The 24,572-nt window shown below is 42.5% G+C and overlaps 1 protein-coding gene across 4 annotated transcripts in view; it reads left to right on the top strand.

The window, feature by feature from the left end:
• The window catches only part of rgs12a (regulator of G protein signaling 12a), a 37,231-nt gene that overhangs the window by 5,541 nt on the left and 7,118 nt on the right, over nt 1-24,572 (top strand). For 2 of the 4 annotated variants that reach the window (XM_063900893.1, XM_063900892.1), the window contains exons 3-16: nt 525-617; nt 14,593-14,614; nt 17,129-17,298; nt 18,147-18,239; nt 18,763-18,906; nt 20,133-20,315; nt 20,396-20,540; nt 21,179-21,276; nt 21,472-21,657; nt 22,072-22,145; nt 22,688-22,814; nt 23,239-23,335; nt 23,875-23,933; nt 24,323-24,434. In XM_063900893.1, the coding sequence (XP_063756963.1) occupies nt 525-617; nt 14,593-14,614; nt 17,129-17,298; nt 18,147-18,239; nt 18,763-18,906; nt 20,133-20,315; nt 20,396-20,540; nt 21,179-21,276; nt 21,472-21,657; nt 22,072-22,145; nt 22,688-22,814; nt 23,239-23,335; nt 23,875-23,933; nt 24,323-24,434 (1,603 nt within the window). Of the gene's footprint in view, nt 1-524; nt 618-4,242; nt 4,505-10,914; nt 11,102-14,592; nt 14,615-17,128; nt 17,299-18,146; nt 18,240-18,762; nt 18,907-20,132; nt 20,316-20,395; nt 20,541-21,178; nt 21,277-21,471; nt 21,658-22,071; nt 22,146-22,687; nt 22,815-23,238; nt 23,336-23,874; nt 23,934-24,322; nt 24,435-24,572 lie in introns of those variants that run through there. The other 2 variants (XM_063900895.1, XM_063900894.1) reach the window with 2 other exon arrangements.

Raw genomic sequence — 24,572 nt, 5'->3', positions numbered from 1 at the left:
TCTTCATCTTCTTCTTCTTCTTCTTCTTCTTCTTCTTCTTTTTCGTCTTTAATACCAACTCACTTCTAAGTGTTTAGTTATAGTTACACTTTCCGGCACTTCAGTTGTTCTATCATCTTTCAATATTCAGACTACAGTCATAAAAGCACAAAAACACTTAATATGTCTTGAAATATAATTCCTTATTTTAGTCAAAATTAGACTTTTTGAGACATTTAACTAAACATATGATACAGTACACTTTTTAACTGAAGGATATTATATTATGCACAATATTTTTTAAATGATTCCATGTTTTCTTTTTGCTATCCTTTCGCGAGATGCCGTATTGAAGAGTTTCTAGACCAGTACTAAAAATATAATTTAATGTAATTCAATTGAATTCAATTTCGCTACTTATTATTATTGTAGAGATCAGCTGACATTGGGGTATGCAAGCAAACCCAATAAAACACTAAGAATGATGGTGTATAATATACTCTAATTCTTTGTGTCTAACTCTTGTTTCTCCTTTATTCTCATAGGTCTCTAAGTTCTGGGGTATGGGGGTTACCCGTGTCTCTAAACGCCGCTCTGTCAAGCGTCTCAGCCTGGCACGCTCCCTGGATGACCTTGAGGTAGGCACTAAGTATTTTTTGTATTTGTTTCCCTTAAGGTTTGAATACTGCAGGATTTGCTCATCATCACTTCAAACAGCTGACAAAACACGGTACAATAAACAACTGTGCAAATGCCCGGTAATCTTCCTTATCTTGGGTTGGTTAGGATTCCTCTTCCTGCTGTGTATTAACACCTTCACTCCCATCCTCCACAACTTAATATAACCCCGGACCTTTGAGCAACAGCTAGATGGACGAGATCGATGTATCGCAGTGGAAACTCTACTGGTAGACCCTTTTCTTCCATCCCATGGTATATACCGTCATGCACCTCCGTTGTGCCATAACTAGAGCCTTCATTTTCCCAGGAGATAGTACTTGGTTGATGACAGAAGCGTGTAGTGAAAGCGAGACTTAAACGTGAACCAATCGAAACGCTGAAGATGTCATATGTACTTCTTAATGATAAATTAAAAATGTGTGTTGCCACTTCATCAAAAGTTATTGCTTAATGGAAAACCATTGAAATCAGTGGTCTGCTACAGTAATGTGGACATTCAGTTGAGTGACCACCCCCCCACCCTCATTCTGCATCATTTTCAGCTCTTTTTTTTTACCTTTCGTTTCTGTTGCCTTGAACTCTGCGTTTTGCTGCTGCACTTGTGGCATGAAAGGTGGGGGGGACTCACAAAGTGGTCTTTGTGTGGGCTAGGGGCGTGGTCCTGTTTGTTTGGTCCCCGCTAATGAGCGCTGCTGCTCGCCTGAATATCGTGCTCATAATAATAACGCCGCGGAACTCTGGTCTGTCCCTGCATGCATTACTCATGCACACTGATTCAGATTCACAAAAAAGCCCGTCCCCTAGCTCATAATTGCTCCGAAACAGACACAGAAAACAAACTGTACTGTATCTGTATACCCACGCATTAGTCACAGACACGCCCGCAGACCATTGTGCTCAGGTTCGACACACACACACACACACACACACACACACTGTTGCTGAAACGCTCCAGCTTGTGTGCAGGCCTGCCCCAGGAATACAGGCGGCTATAAAACTTTTTATGCCTCATTTCAGGCTCTGTACGTTGACATCGTGCGGGCTACTTTGTTTGTGTCTTTTTAAACAAGTTGTAAATCATGGTATGTATTTTTGTTTTGTTGATGTGCTCCGAGTCGGTTAATGTACACAGTTCCCTTTACGATCTTTTTCCGTCTCATTATATTTAGTTGCTATGGTTATGTCTTCCCAGCACTTGCAAATATGCATCTATCGAGAGTGTAATTACCGCTCACACAATCTTCCCTAACAACTGATGCAGCTGTTTACCACAAACTGTTTTTCTTCCTCACACTTAATATTTAGAACACTTTAGCAAACTCAAATTGGCTGGACAGAAGGTGGGATGCTTTCACACCTCTCTAATTTGCTTTGTTACATCATGTTTGTGCACATGTGATAGCTGGACTTCAGAAGCTGCGATGACAGGCCCAGGCTGGTCTCACATGTGTCAGACACTGGCCTCTTAAATGCAGCTTTTCTGTACATTATCATGCTTGGACATGTTGGCGACTGAAAACATGGCTAATAGACTGACTTTAAACATCTGAAGTCAGCTTGTTTTGGCATTAATGCTTGGTAAAAGTCGAATGATGTTGTCTATTTAATGACACTTTGTGTTGGATTGATCTGGACTTGGATTGGGATGCTGCTAGAATTATTATTCTTATCAGGGGAATTTAGGCATACATTGTGACGACTTGCATTTAAAAGGATTTAACCGTATAAACAATTTGTTTTGTAAATCTGTATTTTAGCAGGCTGGTTTATTGCTTATTGGTGGAAGTCTATTTTGGTTACAAAACTCCATTTGATAAGAGAAAACTGAAAAATGTTGAATTGTCTGGAGTTGAGGAAACACGTTTTTAAAACACAAGTAGGACATCCATTTCTATTCAAACATATGTACTGCTGTGCAAACAAAGGTGTCTACTGTTTGTTTAAACTGAGCCATATCAACTGCCGCTGGTGAAAGAGTAAAGAGAGAGGTTCAATATCCCCGCCCGACATAACACAAACTGTTTGGATAACGATCCCTTCAGTCTGATTTGTAAAGTAATTACAACCTGTGTCCCGATGGAGATATTTTCCTGTTGTTTCCAGTCCTCGTGGACATTATGTAACTGTTAGTGTCACAATCTCTATCCTAAATTGAAAATCAATCAAAACAAGCTTTCAATTTTGATGATGGAAATCAAAAAGAGGAATTGTTCTTGCCTTAAAATCTTAAAAATCAGTTTCCATGGTGCTCATATTTTTAGACTACATCTATTGGAGACCATTGATTTACCCTGTGCTGTTTAAGTGGTTGTACTGGGTCTATACTGGTTATAACACCATTGGGAATGTTTAATGGTTGCAATTGGATCCTCACCTAGCACTTGCCCTTGGGCTCTTGTTTCAAGAGCAGAGCTCCACCCCGGGTTCATGGTCAGAGCTTTGATGGTGCACCTCCAAAAGCCACAGCAAACTAAACTATCCAATGGCATCACCCAATATGTTCTTAAAACAACTTCTGTGCACAGGCAAGAAAGAGAAGCCTGATATTGAACCCTGTTTTTGATGGCTCTAGTTCAAAGACAACAGAGATAATGAACAATAAACCTTCAGTTAGTCATTCAGTGACTCCTTGCTTCCACTTATTCAGTGATGTGAACTGGAAGAGTAGACGTTTTGGGTTTTTCTGCAGCACTCTCACATAGATATTGGTATGAAGACTGGTTAGGAATAACATGTGATAAGCTGCTTGCATCTGGACTCACAAGGACGCTGTGAGACTATTTTGGAGTTTGCCATCAGCGCTCAGGGCAGACCCCCGGTGGATAACCTCCGCATGTGGCCTCGCTGCATGTTGTGGACGAGCGCAGAACAATTTTGAGACACATGCAGCCGTGTTGCTTTTTCCACGGTCTGCGGCGTGCGTCACAGCGGCTGGAGCAGGAACGAGCGAATGCTTGTTATATTTTTCTTACAAAGGCTCAGATGCGCACCGAGTCAGCCCAGCATATGTCATCTTGTGCTCCTTGATGCGTTTCCGTTGGTTTCTGTGCTTCAGTAGAGGGGGGAAACTGCGATCCTGAGCTGGTGCTGATTTGCTTTCCCTGCATATGTTATGAAGGATGTTTTGAGGTTGACAGATTCCCTTATGTTTGGACATGTATAACAATGTTCTGCCTCGTACCTCCTTGTCTTATTTTGGTGCGTGCAAATGCCCCAAGCACCACTAAGAGCCTATTTCTTACTAATGACATAAACAGATGCTTTGCGCCCTGACAGAGTTCACCTTTTGCAGAGGTGACACAATTAGCAAGCTGCTGTTTTTTGCTTGTGAAAACATCCAAGTTGGTTTAAGCATGTTGTTTTATTACTCTGGGCGCCTGCTTGGAAATATTTGGACACCTTTTTCCTCTCTCCTCTGAGGTGTGGAGATATTATCTCTGTTTTGCACGCCTACGGGTGATAGATCTATCTTGTGGGCGTAGCAGAAAACCAAGAGAAGCCGCGAAGACACAGGGAAAGAGGAGGAATTTACAGCAAACGGAGAGGGAGGGAGAGAGAGAGAGAGAGAGAGAGAGAGAGAGAGAGAGAGAGAGAGAGCGGAACCGGCAGCAGAGGAAGAGAGAGGGAGCTTTTGAACTCCCAGTAGCTGTCAGGATATTCGGCTCTCCTGCACGCTCTGTCCTCCCCCATTGAGCTCTGTCTCCACACTGCATACACCGACTCACACACGCGCCGCGGAGCTCCAGCGGATGGATTGGTTTACACACAGCAGGCGTGTGGAGCTGCGCTGAGGACAAGCCAAACACACGCGCCATACATGGATCAAACTTTGACTCTCAACTCTGTAAGTCTCGTCGTGAAATCCCCGGATTATTATGTCTGTCTTCACTTCTCTCCTGTTCTGGCCGTGCCATCCTCATCTCCCCCCCCCCCCCTGTCCACCGTTACTAAAGTCCGTCTTTGGGCTCTTTGTAGCTCCTGTTGTAGCCTTTGAGCGGCGTACAGTGGTTAGCTTGTGTGGTCTGTCAGAGGAATGTTTTGACCAGTGCCAGCTGAACTCTCATGTGCTGCATGACACACACTGCGCTGCTCTATACAGCCAAATGTGGTCCAGCATCTATATCAGGACGCACGCTGACTTTAAATGAGATGTTGGGACCAAAAGGGTTTTGTGAGGCAACCCAAAATTATTCTTATAAACTGCACATCAAGGCTCGCCTGTGGGCCTTCTGATTGCCTTAGCTGTGATTGCCCTGAGAAGTGACCCTTGTTGGGAGAAATCAGATGCAGTGTGAGGGAAACAGAGATAGAATTACATGATCAGCGAACATTCCCTCGGTGATGATCATGGAATAGCAGCAGTTTAGTTTGAAGTTGAAATGGTTGCCTGTGGTTTTGCCTTGCCCTTGTTGGCTTTGTGCAGGCATGTACCCGCTCTGATTCACCAGCTCTATTATCTCAACTACTGCATGTTGCTCATACAGTAAAGAAACAGCCATATCCAAGCAACAAACTACATCCACTTGCCAGTCGGGTCATGATTTTAATTAATATTCTAACAGCTGCTAAAATTAGACGTATTACATAAATTCTTCCTGCTTTTTTTTGATGTGTTTGAGCAGGAATACTGTGTTCCTGGGGATTAGCTGTAGAGGCAGGAGAACACGACGCGCTTTTATCTGGCTGACATCACATGGCCAGCGCTGGAGTGTGGGTGGACAGTTGCGCTCACAAAACGTGTCCTCAGGCTAGCATTGTGGGATGTAAAGACCTGACCTTTTCTAAATGTCTCCACTATGGTTCCTTTTCTTTTTACTCCCCCCATGAGGTTTTAATGCAATTACACAGACTTATCCCTGCAAACTCACCGAGTGGAAAAACTGTATTTTAACACAACAAAACTTGAGTAGAAGTTATTAAACTGCCCAGCTGCTCCGAGTATGAATAAGCTACAGCCAATAAATGGACGACCAGATGCGGCTGCGGTTGCTGAGTTTGCTGTTCGACCAAACGGCGACCACGGAAAACACCCGCTACCTCGCCATCTCTGGACTGCAGCTCCACTCTTGGCTGTTGCCATACCAACGCCATGACATCATCTATCGACTCTCAGGATTCCGAAGTTTTTTTTTTCAAGTTAACCACACAGCTTTTCATTATCCCCGTGTTTATTGACTTTAGGAAAGAGTGTCTGAAGAAGTATGTCTTCACAACTTCTAGAGGTGATTCATCCCCAACAGACTGTTTACTTCCTCAATCGTACTATTATTACATTTCTCTGCTTAACTGAAAGGGAGTTCACTGCCAAGGGTGTGGAGGTTACTCAACGCGGGACGGTGTTAGAAGTGCCAAAGTCTTGTATCACCTCCCTGGTAACAGTTTAGACATGTCTGGGATTATACTTCCCACCTGTAGCTTAGACCACACCAGGGCGCCTCTGCTTCATGTCTTGGGCAAGATGGCTTGTCTAGTCTTGGAGAGGATTGCAGGGAAAGTGAATGAAGCTGGTATCGTCCTGACCTTGTATTGGCGCAAGACGCTAGAGAACCGAGCCAAATCCTCGTCTACTTCGCACCATGGAAGTCATAAACATGAATTGTCGGGGCGGCCAAGTTACTCTCCCTGTGATTTTGTGAAGGATTTGGTTTGGCCGCTCTTCCCCTTTGGCAGTCCAAACACAAACTTTCCCTCGTGAACTTTTTTCCATAACCTCTTCATCCTGTGGTCAACTGAAAATATGATATGTGTGTTTACATAGCTTGGGTATTGCATGACCTCACGTCTTTAGGTTGAGTAAAATGCTACACATTGTTCATATGATGACCTTCAGCTGGGTATTTATTTAGGCTGTGGAATAAAAGGTTGCCCTGAAATACAAATCAAGCAGCAGAAGGCAACATATTGCAGATAGACGTTGTGTGAAGAGGAATCAGACAGGTCCCAAGTTACACCTTTTATGCATTTTTGGCCATTACCATGATTTCTCCCGAAGTCAAATACCCATGCAGACAAAACACCATCCTATAGCCCTTAGCATAGAGGGATGAATACAAGCCAAAATTCCCTTCTTTTCTTTCCCAGTCCCCCTCAGGCAGCTCAGGTTCTCTGCATGACCAAAAGGATGTGAGGTCAGTAGGACTTACAAATCAAGTAAACAATTATGCCAGTTTCTTGTTATTGGCAACATAAAGCCTTGTGTGTTTCCAATAGGCAATCATATCCTATCATCGCACAGCAAAAGTACCCAGGCACCCAGGACTTTTGAAAACACTGTAGTCAGAGCAAGATGTTTTGCGAAAAAAGAAATCACTGGGGTAATTACAAGTGTCTGGTTTCAGGTTGGAAAGTCCATTTCTGGTGTTTTTTATGGAAAAGAAAGAGAGCAGTAATAGGGTGTGGTGGTATCTTGTGTGGTTTACCCACCTCAACCCCTCCAGGCTGAGCGGGGCCCTTTCGCCATGATAATAAATTAAGATGGGAGGGTTTGTGGTGGCTGGAAGTTTCCCTCTCTGAAGTTATTCTATTTTTGTTTAGCCTTGCCTTGTGAATCTTTATGTTTGTTACACATTTTATACATAGCGTTTTCCTCCAACCTAGCATTGTTACTTCAACACAACAAAGGCAGGCATGTGCAAAATGTACATTGTCGTCCAAATGTTGGAAAAGACTCATTCTGGTATTTGTTAAAGCGTCCGATGCGTTCCTGACCCTGCGAGGGGTAGAGGAAGAAGGTAAACAACTCCATCCATAGGAATGTTAGCTCTCCCTGTCAGCTTTTTATCAGCAACAAGTGGCGGACACACACACACACACACACACACACACACACACACACACACACACACACACACACACACACACACACACACCAGTAGCACTGCACAAATCATAGTAATGCCACTTTAATCCCGAATGGAGCAGAGCTGTTCCCATCTGCTGTGGCTAGCGGGTTAGAGTTGTGGAGCAGGCAGTAGATCACAGCCGATAAAGGGGATTACGAGATGAAACGCATTGTGCCGGTGGACTCTGTTTGAATGCAAATCACTCAGGTCTTTAAATACATGGAGAACAAAGCATTGGTTAGCTGAGTGGACACTTAAAAGACCCCCCGGATAAAGCCTGGACTCCCATGGCTCAGTTTCAGGGTCAAGGAACAGACATTTATCCATTGAGGAATTTATTGTGTGATTAGAGATTGTAGTTTAATTGTTTGAAAGGAAACCCCCCCTTTATTGTATTAGTGTTTAGATCAAACATGATTTGATCTCAAATCTGGAACATTTTAAAGGTTAAAATGTGACTCTAAGCTTGGATTCAACAGTTGAATAATCAGTGGTTAATACTAGTTGTGTCAAAAAACACATACAGGTTTGCGTAAAACTAGAACACATAAATCCCTTGGCCATAGCATTGGTTGGTTGGATTACGCTTTTAAAGCTGAACTTGGCTTTAGCTATTAGAATGAATATTTGTATGTGTTTTTCTTATGCTATAATAACATTATACTTATCACCCCTAATACCCAGAACACATGCCTTTTATTGTCATGTTTTTCTTTGCTTAAAAATCCAAATAAAATAATTGTATTACCCAGAACACGAGAAACTAAATTGAATCCTTAATAAAGTTGAATTGGCATCATCACAAATTCAGGAAACTCGATGAAGTCAGTTGCATTTTAAAATATTCTATAACGATAAGTTGTGTTTTCTGAAGGACCTCGATATTTCCCCAGCTCTGATCTATAGACATACTGCACATATGAAATCTAAGGACCAGTAATTGTGTGTTGTTTACCTTTCCTGCCCCCTAGCATCACATAAGCATGCTGACCTTGTCTAATCCGTGCTAATGTGATAGAGTTAACCAGATTTCCCACGCTTGAAACCCTGAATTCTCCCTATCCGCTTCAAATTCAAACCTGATTATCTGTCTACACCATCTCCACTTAGTAATTGTCAAAGGAGTTTCGTAATTCCCCAAATAAGTCTCTCCCACACTCCTTGCTTGGTTGGGAAAGAAATGTCTCTTCCATCTTATCAGTCACCGCACCCTCGCCCGGTTCTCTCTCAAAAGGAAGTCGCCTCCACGCAGGGCTCTTTCTTTATGTTATTGTCAGGGAATAGTTTGGCGTCTGCCACAGATAGCAGGCCGAGGTTTTCCCCTCTCTTAGCTGAAGTGAAGAACTTATCAGTTATGTCTTGTGACAAGAAGCGTTCATTGTCGCTGTGAACGGACAAGGAAAGTTTGCCAAATTGGATTAAATCAAGTGGAGACTCACGTAAACCTATTGACTCTGTGGCAGCTGCCTCTTCGGTTAGCAACGCTGAAGAAAAAAATAGAAGAAAGCTTCAGCCTGGAGGCGTTTTAGTTTGAAGAGTTCCAACATGCTTTGCTTGGTGCTTTTTGGATACGCTCACCTTTCTGCAGTAAACTCGGGGAGGTCAAAGGGCTATTTGGTGTCCTGTCAGTTGGTGACCACAATTATGGATGATTCATCTTAGCACCAAAAATAGTAGCAGTTACTGGATCACCTTATCTGCACGATGAAGCATACCATCAGGCTTTTCTGTGCAGCAATTCTAGCGTGAGGTATACATTACGCAATCATCTGAATTGTACAGTGTTTCAAATTAATGAACCATTTGGTATGAACAGGAAATTATTTCACCAATGCGCTGATGGATTTCAATTGCTTTGGAGGGTTACTGCCAATTCAGATTTGGAAAGAGAAAACAAGATGTTCCTTCAGCAATATGACCTTTATTAAGGTTAGCTCTTTCAACGCTGTTCGCAAACAGTTTAAAATGTTCCAGCTGTGAGTGGCGTCTATATCTCTAACCCTAACCCTAACCCTGCAAAAGCTAAATGAAAGCTTTTTTTCTAGAAAGATCCAATTTGAAGTAGTATACATGCACAGCACCTTTCTCTGTCTTTAGGTCTCAGTATGCCTCAAACTAAGTGGTCATCGGATCATTTAAGGCCAAGCTCCTTCTGTGATTCAATTACAACTGAATAACAGTACATTTGTGAAGGTTATTTCCTTATTTTTCCGACTATATGAGACATCAAATCAAACTCACAGGCTGAATCTTTACTCTTTTTTTATTGAGGGATAGCTTTCCATACACACGTGTCATTATTTATGCATTTTGATACATAAAGTGCTATTAGATATACTGCTTCAACCTAATAGAGTCCCTTTCTGTCGCTCCATTTAGTGCGTTCAAATAAATGAAAACAACTCCCTCCTGAGGGTTGAGTTGTTGTTAATGCTGAAGTTAAATGACGATAAAATCCCCACACAACAAATTCAGTAATTGCAATTATTGAAAAGCGTGTGGCAAAAAAAAAGAATACCAAACCCTATTTGGGAAGGTCCATTATGGCAGCCAAAGCAGCACCCCCATGAACTGCCAATGGACAAGGCCCGCTTCACCACTCCAAAATCTAAAGTTTTAATTCACCCAAAAACACAACCCTCAATCAATCGCAGTTGATTGCAACCTTCGAGTCATCAACACAGCCCATACATATCAGATTAACACGCAATCTACAAAGTGATAGACCATGTGAAAATCCAATTAAACCGGATAAATGTACCATGAAACCAACTGTTAATAAACACTGCGTGGCATTCATTATTTACGGCAGAACGAAGTCCAAAGAATGCTAGCTCCTGTGCCACGGGGAAAAACCTCAGAATGAACCACCAAGGTCCAAAAACAGTCTGATTGTAGAGATTTGCAGGAAATGTGGAGGCACAGCGCTGCAGCGGACACTGATGCCAGAATCATTTCTGCCTGAGCTAAATTGCTTTGCTGAAAACACAAATGGACTTGATTTGAAGTCGGGGGAGTGAGAAGCAGAGGGTAATGAAACCCGGAGTTCAAGTCGTGGGCTACCAAACTTTTATTTTGATTGAAGAAATTTCATCTGGTTTCCATTTGGCTATTTCTCCTCTCTTTCAAGTCAAGAGAAAAATGCCCCAAGTGGAACAAAAGAGGGTGGGGGGGCAGTGCGGTTTTGACATGGCCAGTGTGTGTGTGAAGGGAATACAAAAAGAAGGGGGGGGGTTTGATTCAGCTGATTCCTTCATGCCAATGTGGCTGTATGTATTGTAAGGCGCATTGCCATGGCAACAGCTGCTGCGTAAGGAAATCGTCCTTTCCTCCATCTCAGCCCCCTCCTTCTCCTCTTTCTGTCCACTACATTGTCAAATGTCTTCCTCTTTCTCTCCCTCCCTCCTCCTTCTCTTCCCCTCTCTCTCTCTCTCTCTCCCGACCTGTTCAGACACGGTTTGCAGAGTTTTGGGTGGGGAATGTTCAGGTATGCGTTCACACACACATAATCTGTCGGTGTGCTTCTGGTGTAGCAGACTAAGGGAACAATGAGTCTCAAAAAGAGACTTTCCTTCAAGAGGAACTGGAACTTCAGCACCGTAAGTAAACTGTGGTTTGCCGAGCTTGCCTCCCTTGTGTGAAGCGCGGAGACTCCTTTTGTTCACTCAGCTGCTTTTCTCATTAATTTCCCTCTTTGTCGTTCGTCTTCTCTCCCACTCTGAACAGCTGTTTGGAGCAGCGGGGACTCGTGGTTGTTTGTTTGCGGGGTGCTAGAATCAGCCTTGACTTTTGCAAAAGTTTCTGATTATCCGACTGAGGTGTGAACAGGTTTCATCTCCAAAAAGTTTGTATTGGACGGAACATGCCTAAACAAGCTGAAGAAATTACCTTGTAAAGGTTCAGATTTACAGTGAGAGGTGTTAATGGGGGAAATTAACATCTGTATGAATGTGTCCTTCAACTGATTTCAGACGGGTGAAAGTTTGTTTTCTTGCGGTGCCTCACTTCAGATGATCATAAATATGCCTTGCCGGGGTCATCTACGTTCCTTCAGCATGTGGTGTCTCGAGATGCCAGACTGTGCGGCGTGGGGGCTGTACCACAGGAAAGCTAGCAGAGCGTTTTCCAAACCCGAGAGCCAAATCCTTCTCGTTCCAGAGCCAGGCTACTCACTGTGACTTTGTCCATTTGGTTGATAACAAACCAAACGTGGGATAGCTCTCAGAAGGATTCCAGCTGAGAAGTGGGATCTTTGCATTTAACCTCTGAGAGAAAAGGATCAAAGAAAGGTCTGCAGTACAACGAAGCCACCCATGGTGGAGCAGATCGTCAACCAGAGGTGTCAATAGAGGAAGGGGTTGTGTGGACAAGAGGTGACGGTGTGCTGGGGTCATCACATGGGCCTCACTGTAGGAAACTCGTGGGCAAGGAAGTAATTACGAGTGGTGTGTGAGGTCTAACCCCTGCAACCGACCAGGTCGACTTTTACAAACGTGCGTGTCATTTTATTGAGCAGTTCATGTAAATATTGACCAACAACAACTTTAATATTGTATGATACATTATTCGATTCATGTTTAAGCAAAACAGGAAAACATTTGTCATTTCAAGCTCATCAAATGTGAGGATTTGTTACTGCTTTTTTAAACTAGACGTTGTTATATTTCTTGGCTCTTGGATTTTCATAACAGGTTACACTCGTCTACATTTTTCAAGTCTTTCTATAGAACAAACAATTAATATATTATTTAAAAAGAATGCCAAATACTAATTGTTCAACAATGTAAATAATCAGAAGTTGACCCCTTTTTCAAATGCTAATAGAAATTCAGCTAAATCTGATAACTGTATTTAGCAGTCGGTCAGTGTTGCAGCAGGTTTTAGCCACATTGATACTGTTGTCTGATTACGCAGCCTATGGCATATTTATCATCAGCATAATTTCCCTCTGACATCAGCAATGCTTTAAACATGAGATCTTCATCTGTGTGTCAGAAAGGCACTCATCGGAACTCTCCGACGTGTTTCATAACAATAAGAGGAGATGCTGCTTACAGGAAGTGGATGTCTCTTATATTTGTCACATTAGAAATAAAATCTCTCCATTTAGGACATTTGAAAAGTAGTGTTGACTCCTCTAATGAGTACACCAGCTCACATTTCCAAAGTTTCAGCTGGAACCTTTTGTGTAAAGCCGAAGTTTGCCTCACATTGTGTGATGCCGGTCTCCCTGTATATATTTAAGGGTTTGGGTTTAGCCGTTTTTAGACCAAAAGGAGGACACAGATGGAGTGGGTGTTCTCCTTTTTTTATTCCTTTTCTGTTTCAGCCTCATGTTGGTCCTCATCCTACCCGCCCATGATTACCATACACATGCTAGCCACCACTGAAGAGATGGCTTTTGGGTGTTGACTACATGGGGTTGGACTAGTTGTAAAAAGGCTGCGACAGACAATTAGCGGTTACGTGGTCATTGTCTGATAGAGCTTTTTACATGTGGTCACTCCCAAAATGGAACCAAGCGTCACGTCAGGGCACATGGTTGAGTTCCCTGGCTTCAGAAGACATCAACAAAAACTATAAAGAATGGGCTGGTCCACAATATGTCTGGGCTTATTCTGTGGCTGTTTGATCAAGCTGGAAACTTCTAATTAAACTCTCATCCAATTTGGAAATGATGCTCTGAGTTAAATTATTGTCATGTCATTTTAATACAATTTATTGCCCCTGATAGAATGTTAACGATTAAGAAGAATATTTAGACATTATAATTAAAGGGTGAGTTTGTTTTAATACCCTGAATACATTTACAAAACCCAATTAAAACCACACAACAAAAAGCCCAAAAGATTGACTCTTGTAAAAGTAGGGGGAGACCTTGCTGTTCAATCGAGCATTGTGTAAGCTGTGTGGATCATATTCTGATCTAAATATTCAGACCTCCAAACACAACATGCAGTATTAAGGTTCAATTATTTGTAGATTAGATTGTGTAAAAACAATGATAGGTTGCTAACGTAGTGAATCGTGACGGGCCGCTCAGCAGGGTGCAAAAGTTTAGTTCCATTGTTCTCTGATATTGCAGCTTTACAGTCCAGTATTATGCAATTCCACTGAAGTACAAACTGTATTTACTGCTCACACTGCCTGGCAATAAGAGCCTTGTTTAGACGTATTATCCGCCTTGCATATTCACACTTTGAAGTGGCAGCTTCAGAAAGCACTCTTCTGGAAATAGTCTCCCCTATTCAGATGAATCCTCCAACGCACCGATTTATCGAGTGTTCTTGGTCCAAACCCTAAGATGCGCCTCTCATATCCTCCTCTGCATTTAAAAATATTTGTGACAACGGCTCCACAGTCGAGGTTTTAACTCTCTTTATTAGCATTTACCCAAAAAAGGATGCTAACACATTCTTCGAGAAGCCCAATTCTTAGGCATGGATTTCAAATTGAAGTATTGCCATGTAAATATTTGTTGATCCTTCAAAAGATCTGACATCAAGAGTGTTTTATTCAGCTGTATGCCTTCGTTATAATTACATCCAATAATGGGTAGTTGTCGCCGTGAAATCTCCAAGTCCACGGGGGAGGCTTGTTCTGTTTGCCTTCTTTTCAGGGATGCATGCATAAAGCGGCCATTGCTTAAATTAGCAATTGAAAAGAGGAGCATTACGGCCACTGATGGCCTCTCAAGTGGCTCTGCCTTGATGGGCTCTGATCTTTGTGACTGCAGTTAGAAGGAATGCACACATTCAGGGCTGTGTGTGTGTGTGTGTGTGTGTGAGTGTGTGAGGGGTGATATAAAGTGAAGGGTGGGTCCTGGTGTGGAGGTGTGAACAGCTGTGTGTGGTAGAGAACCCTGGGGTCCACCCTCTTACAAATTAATGGGCCTGTGTAAGGACCCATGATTCAACCCTTTCCCAGTAGCTCACACACACACACACTCTCACTCACAAACCACAAAGACACACACCTCAGAGGGACTGGTGGGATGCCTGAAGAGACGCTGCTATCTTCAGTCTATGGTTTCGGCACAGGAGGTCATGAGGGCAGCCTTTCACTCATGTCTCTCTTTGTTCTCTTTCAGTCTGCTGCTTCCTCAGATGGTGGTGAGTACAATTCCCTTATTACTCCTCTAAACACTACTGCTAAACTTGATGGAAAAGTATGTCGGATATGTAAGTGAGACTCTCAAAATGTAGAGGATTAAATCACAAGCTCTTAATCATCCTTGAAACTTTCTGATCCATATCCAGCCTTTTCACTGCTTTTTTATTCCCTATTTTCTGCTTCTACCCTCCACGTTCAGCTTTTGTAGTCTCTTAATAAAATGGTGTAATAAAAGGACTTGGTGATGTGTTCACTGCAGGCAGCATGCCTCATTAACAAAGGATGTTTGCTGAGCGTGTTTCAGGGTTAGTGTTGGAGCTGGCTGTCTGGTCCTCCCTTTCATAGCACTTTTTAATAACGTTTGCTAACCGTCCAAGGCCGCGGTGAGGAGGGCAGCCCCGCTCCTTTCTCTGTGGCTGGATGGCTGTTTGCTTTCCAAAGCCTTCTTCATTAACTGAGCGGCACACAATGTGGTAAACACGGCTGCCAAAGCCTCAGAACTAATACAGTAAACTGAAACCAAACAAATGGCCTGTCAGCAAAAGGACAAAATCAAGCATTTGGCATTTCTCCTGAAAATCCCTCAGTTTTTCACACTTAACTTAAAGCTTTTAACAACACATGAACTCATTATTCATTAAGAGTATTAAGCTTGGTAACTGGCATGTGTTTTTTGAATCATTGTACAATTATTATGCAAAAATAACCATGGAAAATAGTAAATATAGGATGATGATTAAGTTTAATTAAGTGCAGTTGATATAGAGGCCACTTTAGAATCTGAATCATAGAAACACCGTCACGTATGTAAATTAGTTTTATTTAGCTACAGTTTACAGTGGTGGAATGTAATACAGTACAATTCTGAGGTAGTTGTTGTTGAGTACTTTTGATTTATTTACTTTTACTCCAATACAATTTGGAAGCCAATATTGTACAGTTTTACCTAAATACATACATTTCAGTCAAAGTCAGTTACACATTCAAATCATTAACTATAAGAAAATATCACTCAACTAATAAATAAAAATAGACGTGTTTATTTAGGTTAGGACATTCACCAGCAGTATACAAAGTAGTTAAAACTAGCACCAATAATCATTATCCAGTTATAAATATAGTTCTGAAAATGGGCAAAGGAAGTGCTTTTACTTTTGGTACTTTAGATATATTTTGATGGCAACACTTTTGTACCAAAATAAGACTTTAAATGCAGAACTTTTATTCAAAACCAAGAAATGTACCATCTAGAATTTGGTACATTTTCCCCACTCTACTTCCTGTCTGGGTAAAATGACGATGTGTAGTACCGCACCTTATTTGACCCCACTAGCCTATCCCCTCTCCACATCAAAGCTACAGCGCTAACACCAGTTGCTCATGCTAACCAGTTGACTAGAAAAACAACAGCCAGCATCTGTAAGAAATCACACCGTGACCCTCTTTGTGTTCTGTTTTTACTGTGCCTGCCTACAGCTCTAAAGTGGCCATCTGCCGTCATGATAGCAGGTACTGTGGGGGTCAAAGCCCCCACTTTAGATGACCAGCGGCTCCTCACCCACTCTCCCTCTTTGTGTTCCTTTTAATCATCCATGTGTCCACTCTTTTCTTCGTCTTTTATTCCTCTTCCTGTCCTCGCTGCCCTTTCTTTTAGCAACTGAGTGACATCTGCTGCTTCTCCACTGCAATCAGATCCCACTCCCCACATAACATAATTTGACATTCACTTATTGTGTTCACATTCGCCACTGAGAGGAGTAGCAAAGGTTACAGTAAAAGACCCATTAGCTTTCCCTTTCCTATCCTGTGACATTTACCTTATTGTCTCATCCCTTTTCAGATTGTAATTATGTTTGCCGCAGATGTAGGGCACCTTTTGACTCCCCTATTATGTCTAGATCCTTTGGTTGAAGATCTTCCTTCTTTTTAACTCAACAGGAAAAAACTTGTTTTGAATTGCCGACAGCGTATTTGTCTTCCTCTTTTCCTGCAATTTGTTGAAAAGACTGTAGTGAGAGTTTGATGTTTAATAGTTTCCTGCAGTTAAACTAGCACAACTCACTTCAAATAATGTTCCAATGTCAAAAATGTGCTGTTTATTGTCCTTTGTTGGTCAGACACGTCTACTTTTGAAAGAGATTAAATAATACAAGAAATGATTTGTTGGTTTCTTAGAAAATGTTTATGCAAGTTTTCACAAAAGCTCCGTTCTTTTCAACAGGTTAAATTCACTTAGTCTGCATCAAAGAAAACTCAAAACATTTTTGACAACAATGACTTAAAAAGAAACACATTATATACCTACATGGTAAAGTAATACAAGCTAAAATACAAGACAGGTAGAATGCAAGACTAACATGTGTATAATTATTTGAGACAAAAAGCACACATGAATGCCAAAAACCTTCAGGATATTTAGAAGGTTAAAAGCTTTCTTACATTCCCCATGGCTTGAATTGCTCTTCACCTCCTGCCCTCTGACCTTTGCACGGTGCTCTCTCTCCTCCCCGCAGACTACAGTGGAGTCCAGTTGCAGGGATGCTGCAGCCAGAGCAGCCTGAACAGTAATGGCAGTCTTCCAGGTGCGGGCAGCCTGCGAGGGGTCCCGGAGCAGCGCGTGGCCAGCTGGGCCGCCTGCTTCGAACGCCTCCTCCAGGACCCAGTGGGGGTGCGCTACTTCTCGGTAAGAAAAAGGACGTTTTTCAGGCGATTGAATCCTGACAGACTTCAGGATTCAGTGTTGTGAAAATATCTGTTTCTGGGTGCCTTTTTTCCCACACTCTTTGTGTAATCAGGTCAAAAAACAATGGTCCCGATTTGAAGGAAGCTCAGTGGAATAGTGAGTCATGTTTAAATGATGGCTAACTGGAGAAGTGAGTTCCAGATAATTCAGTCGAGCCTCCCCTGATTCCAAAAACCTGATGTTGAGCTGACGTTTCGAGCAACTACAAAATAAAAGTATTTGCACCATCCGTGTTGTTTTCACTTTACGATCTTAAGCTCATGAACACATCCGAGTGGTAATACCAATTTCCCAGAGCCCCTGAATGAGACATTGGCCTTGGCCGACCTCTTCACTCTATTTGAGTTTGTTATTTGTGTTATTGAGAGTCAAAGGTAACCACAGTATCATTTGTAAGCAATAAACAAACATTTTACTTTAGTTTCAGACTTTTCTTTACTTGGCGAAAATGTCAATATTTCACAACCAGTTCTCCACATCCCAACTTTTTATTACCGGCCCTTCATTTATATAACCTCCCACAGAAAAGATGTGCCTATTGAATTGAGCCTACAACACCTTCAGAAGGCTCAGCGTTAAGTTCTGGCATCCCAGAGGCCCCCTTTGCTCCTCACCCTCCCTCAGCACTGATCAGATCTGCCCACACTCTCCTGTGCCTACACCGATTTTGTTCACAACATCTCACCTACATTTTTGTATCCTCAACAACGGCAGCGCAGAGAAATTTAGAAAGCATGAGCACCAGTTTGGAGATTATATTGAGACTCTTCTTCTGTTTGTTTCCACAGGAATTTCTCAAGAAAGAATTCAGTGAGGAGAATATCTTGTTCTGGCAGGCCTGTGAATACTTCAGTCATGTCCCTGCAGCTGATAAAAAGCAGGTATGTCTACAGTATGAAGCAGAACCCTCTGCCTAAGACATGTGTAGTGATTGGAAACCTCCCTTTTTTTGTCTCATATCTATGATACACACAGTTAAGTGTGACCTCTACTTTCAGAATAAATATCATATTGTTTTTCCTTAATCAATTAGTTAATTAAGATACTTTTTAACAGGTTTATAGGTAAAACTATCATCCATACCCTCAACCCAATATATATTACAAATCATTTTATGTCGAAGCCTTTGATTTACTTTATTGTCCCTGTAAGAACTCTTGTTAACTCCGCCCTGCTTCTCCACATAAGAAAAACACACTTCCCGGTTGCCTTAAAAAGACATTTACATTTGAACACATGACTTCTGGACCCCTTACAGTTATTTTGTCCCACCCTCCAACAGTTGACCAATCCATATTGAAATGTTCCTAATTTATGCAAATTAAATGAATAAAAGATTAGAGACGTGGCGATGCACCATTGTTCTTGAAGTACTCATGCATCGTCCGGCCTCTTGTCCTGCAGCTGTCTCAGAGAGCGGGAGAGATCTACAACAGCTTCCTGTCCAGCAAGGCCACCATGCCGGTCAACATCGACAGCCAGGCCCAGCTGGCCGACGACGTCCTCACCTCCCCGCGGCCCGACATGTTCAAGACGCAGCAGCTACAGGTACCAGCACGACAGGGGGAAAAGTTGTATCGAGCTCATGTTGGCTAGTAACATGTTGACTCAGCAGTTTTTGAAGGTCTTTGGTAGGGCTGTCATATTTCCAGGCTTAATCACAATATGACTGCTACGTTCATTTGGCTCTGCGTGACTTCCATTGTGTTGTAATGTTTTCATTGATTAAGAAAGGCTAGACTAATGCTATCGGTATTATACTAGTACTATTGGAGCATAACACTGATATTATACTATTTTTTAAACTGCTAAAATAAAAAATAAAAACATTTCCAATAACTCCACAGCACCGGGGAGTCCCAAAGTCAAAATTAAATGAAAAAGATAGAAGCAATAATTTTCATAATTCACGAAACCATTTAAATTATAACAACTTGTTTAATTTCTGTCAGTATTTGTTGGAATTGAGCTTCTCTGAGTACTAGGCCCACTTTGGCAAATTGTATTAATCAAACAAAGTTAATTAAATCCCAAAAGACAAACAATTTAACCAAAAAACGAGGTTGTTCTTAAGGGTGATAATATCCTAAAATATGACGAAAGACAGTAAATAATCTCTGTGGAAACTTTCAAAAATGAAATGACAACACCAAAGCCCCAGTTTGTAGTTGATTCAAAGTGTTTTATATTGAATTTATTCAGTTTTTTTAATGATAACATCTGATGGCACACATTCAAAACCCCAATAGAAGCCTAAAAACTGACACTCAGCACATTCATAATCTCTGGTCATTAATAATTCCTCTTATTTTAATTATTCTGTCGTTCTGCATCATCATCAAGATCAGGGCATTTTCCTCGACAGTAGGGGGTTTGGTTCTCCTCTCGCCTTTAGTCACTTTGCATAAGCATATTGGCTTTTTCACCATTGGCCATCTGGGTTTGTTTACGAAAGGCCCCGGAGCCTTTACCAGAGAAATAAACACAAACTGGCATCCGCCCACAGAGAAGCGAATGCCTACTGTACACACAGACACATAGACATGCAGTTAGGGGGGTGTGTGTGTGTGTGTATTCCCAGTCTGGACATTTAAAAGTGTTGAGACACCTGTCATAACATCAGCTGGAACCATATGTTACCACCGCTAGTTTCCGCTCCTTAGTTTAATTCTGTCTTCCTCGCTCTTTTATTTTTGACCCTACATGCCTCTCACCTCTCTCATTCCACCACTCTCTGTTTTGTAATCACAGACTCCATCCTTTTTCTATTACAGATCTTTAACCTGATGAAGTTTGACAGTTACTCCCGATTCCTCAAGTCCTCCCTTTACCAAGAGTGCATGCGTGCCGAGGTGGATGGCCGATCTCTGCCGGACCCGTACCAGATTCCCTGCAGTCCTGCGCCCTCTAAACACAGCGCCAGCTCGGACCGCTCCTCCCTCTCCACTCCCATAAAGGTACGACTGTCGCTTTCAAGCAAATGGTCGCCGTTTTAATCAGTCAAACACAGCAAGTAAACCTTTTTTCCGACCGATAGGAGTCCAGAAAGCAGAGGTCAGGGAGGTCACTGACTGAAGACAAGGATGAGAGCGCCGACAAGAAACGCGGCTTCTTCTCGTGGTCCCGCAACAGGAGCTTTGGAAAGGGCCCCAAGAAGAAGGACATAGGAGACATAAACCTCGGTAAGGAATGGATTTTAAACTGACTTCCACACCAGTTCCGGCAATGCCATGAGCTACATGCGGGGGAGGGATGTAGAAGTACAGCTGATGATGATGATGATGATGATGATGATGATGATGATGATGATGATGATGATGGGATGGCTTAGTTTGGGATCTTGATAGTTATGATATCAAATTATAGCTGGAAGGCACAGAGAGAAGGATCAGTCAGTTGCTGTTTATTAAAATTGTCTCCAAAGCAAAACAAGGGTCATTTATTACACTTGAGTCTACATCTAAAACAACACCCTACTCATTGTGCCTTTTTAAGGTTAGTTGTGTTGGAAAGGCTGCAATTGATTAGACATTTTTAGACAAACAATGGTGTAGCTTGTGTTTGGATTATATATTTCAATCACTCTTTTTTTGTCTCAGTTCACACCGGTACTGTCTCTCAATAAAAGTAGCTGCAATTCAGTTAAAAGATGCTGTTTATACACAAATATCTTCTTTAATAACACGTTTTTCTTCCTTTTTTGTCGTGCCATAGCTTGAAGCTGTCATGGTGTTAAATATTATACGTTTTGTTTAATCAAAGTCCTGACAAATGTCTCTTATCTGCATGAGTTCACCCTTCTCTGTGTTCTCTTGTGCAGACTACTGGGGCAGTAATGGGCGGAGGGAGTCCCAGGGCTCCTTGTCGTCCGGTACCAGTCTGGAGATGGCCACTTCCTGCTCTGCTGGGAAGATCGAGGTAAGATTCCTCTGGACAAATCACTATGGCAACACAGAGCCCAGTGTCTGGTGAAGCTATCATATTAGGCCTGAGTAATTGTGTTTTACTTGTCAGCCCACTCACTAACAAGTGGCATAAATTACAACTGAAGCCGTGTATATGCAACACTTCCAGTCCTCAAACAAAGCCTCGTTCTTTTTCTATCTTCCTTAGGCTGATAACCGCCACTCGGTATGGGAGCGTTCCCCCAAACACTGTAGCGTGATGCTCCCTGACGGCTCCTGTTCCCCCATCAGTCTCCGGCCCGGGGCCTCCATAAGGGACGTCCTCCACGACCTCTGCCTGAGCATCAACGTCAACATCGCTGCTGTTGACCTCTTCCTGGTGGGAGGAGAGAAGGTGAGGGGCGCTGACGACAGTTTACTATTGCTAAAAAACGACTGCCGCTAACACTGCAGCAAGTTCATCTTCAATGAAATTAAACTCAAAGAAAAAGACATACTTTTGTTAATCCCTGAGGGGAAAATGTGTGGAAATACACACATGAACACACAAGACACACACATGCATTAACAGAGAGGTGTCAGAGCGGAGGGGCTGCCAGTGTTTCGGCATTTCGGATTAATCTGAGTTTTGTTGATACAGAATGACTCCGCATATCTTTTAAACAGGAGTTATTTTGGGAGGAGTCTGTTCCATCCTAAGGGGAAAATATGAAAGTGTACGAGAGTCATTTCGTTGCTGTGTAAAGAGTTTTAGTTGCTGCGGTTCTGTGTGTTTCTAATGTGTAATTTCATACTGTTTTCCTCACAGCCTTTGGTGCTGGATCAAGACTGTATGACCCTCAGCTCACGAGAGTTGAGAGTGGAGAAGCGGACTTTGTTTAGGTACGTATCGTAAACATCTGCTTATTCGTCACTTTCCAAGTCACAAAATGTTTCATTATAGTAGGAGAAGACGGATAAGAAATACCTAAACCAGGAAGACAAATACAAGCGTTCTAAAAAATAATTAGATCACCAAAATAGTGATCAGTAAAATAAATGAATAATTAACTAATCAATTATAATTACCATAAAGTGGATGCCTTCTTTCTTCCCTTTGAAAAGGTATATTTAATGTGTATTGAAGCCCATGATAAGAAAAAGGGCAGGGGTTGTAAGGGCAAAAAGGATTAATATTTTACTACTTTCACTATCATCTAAAAAAGGGAACAAGGGAGCGTTGTACAAAAAAAGCGCTCTATTGATCCTTGATATTCTATTCTTCTCTAAATGCCTACCAATTACCTCGGCCAGATCTCAAACTGGGCCGCTGCGTCAGATTTCCCACGGTTTCAAAACGCTCCTCCGGGCAATAAATATCACTTTTTCACTCTGTGCTTTTATGTCGCCGCTGACATTTACCCGTGCTCTTTTTCTGCTCCTAGATTGGACCTGGTCCCCATTAACCGCTCTGTGGGTCTGAAAGCCAAGCCTACCAAACCAGTCACCGAGGTCCTGCGTCCCGTGGTGGCCAAATATGGCCTCCACCTCAGCGATCTCGTGGCCAAAATAGTAAGTCGTCCCCGGTGGCTTACAATGCCTTTTTGAAGCTCCTGTGTGTGTGTTCAGCAGCCTGTGCAGTGTGTGACGGTGACACAGGGTGGAGTATCATGGTCAGGGGAGGGAAGCGCCCGCATCCTTTTCCATCTCTACACGGTGGTTAGCGCTGTGACTCAGCCCGGCCTCCGAAGATGGAGCAGCAGGGCTATAATTACAAATGACGACACTCCTCAAACATGCCAACTCTTTTTAGTCCTCCCCTCAACTCCTGCCAGAGGATGTATTTCAGTCCTGTGGGTTTTTAGGCATTATAACTCTATTATACAGAAGCCTGAAATACCCTCTATACATTTAGCTTGTGAAGTTAATTACAGCCAAACATATTGTGACTTACATAGCCATAAGGTGTTAACCATTATATATGACTTTCTTTCAGAGTGGAGAAACAGAGCCTTTGGACTTAGGAGCCCCCATATCCAGTTTGGACGGCCTGCGAGTTGTTTTGGATAGAATTGATCCAGCTGCAGGGAAAGGTGAGACCATCAAACACGCTAAGTATTAAAAAATGACAACAAAAACATATCTTATTCATTTAAATTTAAAATGGATACAAGAAGATGGGGTTTTTTTACACTGGAACCTGTAAAAAAACACGTTATTTCCAGGGTTGGGCACCAGACGTTTACTTTTTTTCAGAAACCAGGGCCCAGTCTGCTCTGACTGTTTGTGATTGGTCAACCGCTTAGACATGTCCCGCCCCTTATCCCATACAATGTGTTTGAGCGCTAGCCAGTAAAACTATGTTACATAGTGATTTTACTATGCTATCGGAGTAAACAAAGGAGTCCAATGGAGGTGCTTCAGGCTGGGGTGGTGGGGGGGGGGGGGGGGGGGGTGTGGGTGAGAAACTCCCTCTTGTGGGATTTTATGAAGTCTTTGAAGACCATTTACATGCACAGAAACCTATACAACACACTACAGGAAAAGGGAAACCCCACAGAGCGTCATTGGGCCCCTTTAAGTTTTGTATTTATAACATGTCAGTTTTTCTCTCCATCTTTGTTTCTAACAGACAAATCCAAGTCTTCCTCCCTAAAGAACCTCCCCCCATCCAGAAGTTTTTCTGCTGCTGTGAGTACCCATCTTTCCTCATGTTGCTTCAAACGTCCGGATGTGGTGATTTGTCCTTTTCTTCTGCTGCTCTGCTTCTGCGTCCTTTAAGCCTCATTAATCAGTGGCCTACACTCTTTGACAAGCTTTACATTGGTGTGTGCTTTAATTTGTTTGTTTCCTTCGCCCTAACACCACCCATGGCTGACTCACTCGCTCACATTTCCTATGCTTGAGTTATTGAAGACAGATAGGACTCCGTACAGATGTTAGCATGGTCAGAAAAGGCTCCGACAGATCAACGAGGCTCATTAAATCTGGACGTTCTGCTTCAGCCCGTGCTTAGCCTCCCCCCCCGCCCTGCCCACCCCATCCCCTAACAGAGTGCATTGTTATTGTTGCATCTGCAGGGAGATGAGAGGTCAACACCAAAGGACTTTTCTGTGAAAGCGAGTGGACCAGACTCAGCACTCCCAGGGGAAAAGAGAAAACAGAAAAAGATTAATATAGATGAAGCTGAAGGTAAATCCCTCTCTTCCTTCTTCTTCTCTTCTTCTTCTTCTCTTGTTGATGGTTTTGTGGTGGATTTCTTAGCTTTGCTTTGGACTGGTCAGGTGGGAGGCTGCTATGCTGCATGTTGAACTTTGACTAATCATTTCT

This window comes from Eleginops maclovinus, chromosome 14, assembly GCF_036324505.1.
Source record: "Eleginops maclovinus isolate JMC-PN-2008 ecotype Puerto Natales chromosome 14, JC_Emac_rtc_rv5, whole genome shotgun sequence".
Taxonomy (NCBI): Eukaryota; Metazoa; Chordata; class Actinopteri; order Perciformes; family Eleginopidae; genus Eleginops; species Eleginops maclovinus.
This window is presented reverse-complemented; position numbering and strand designations above follow the sequence as displayed.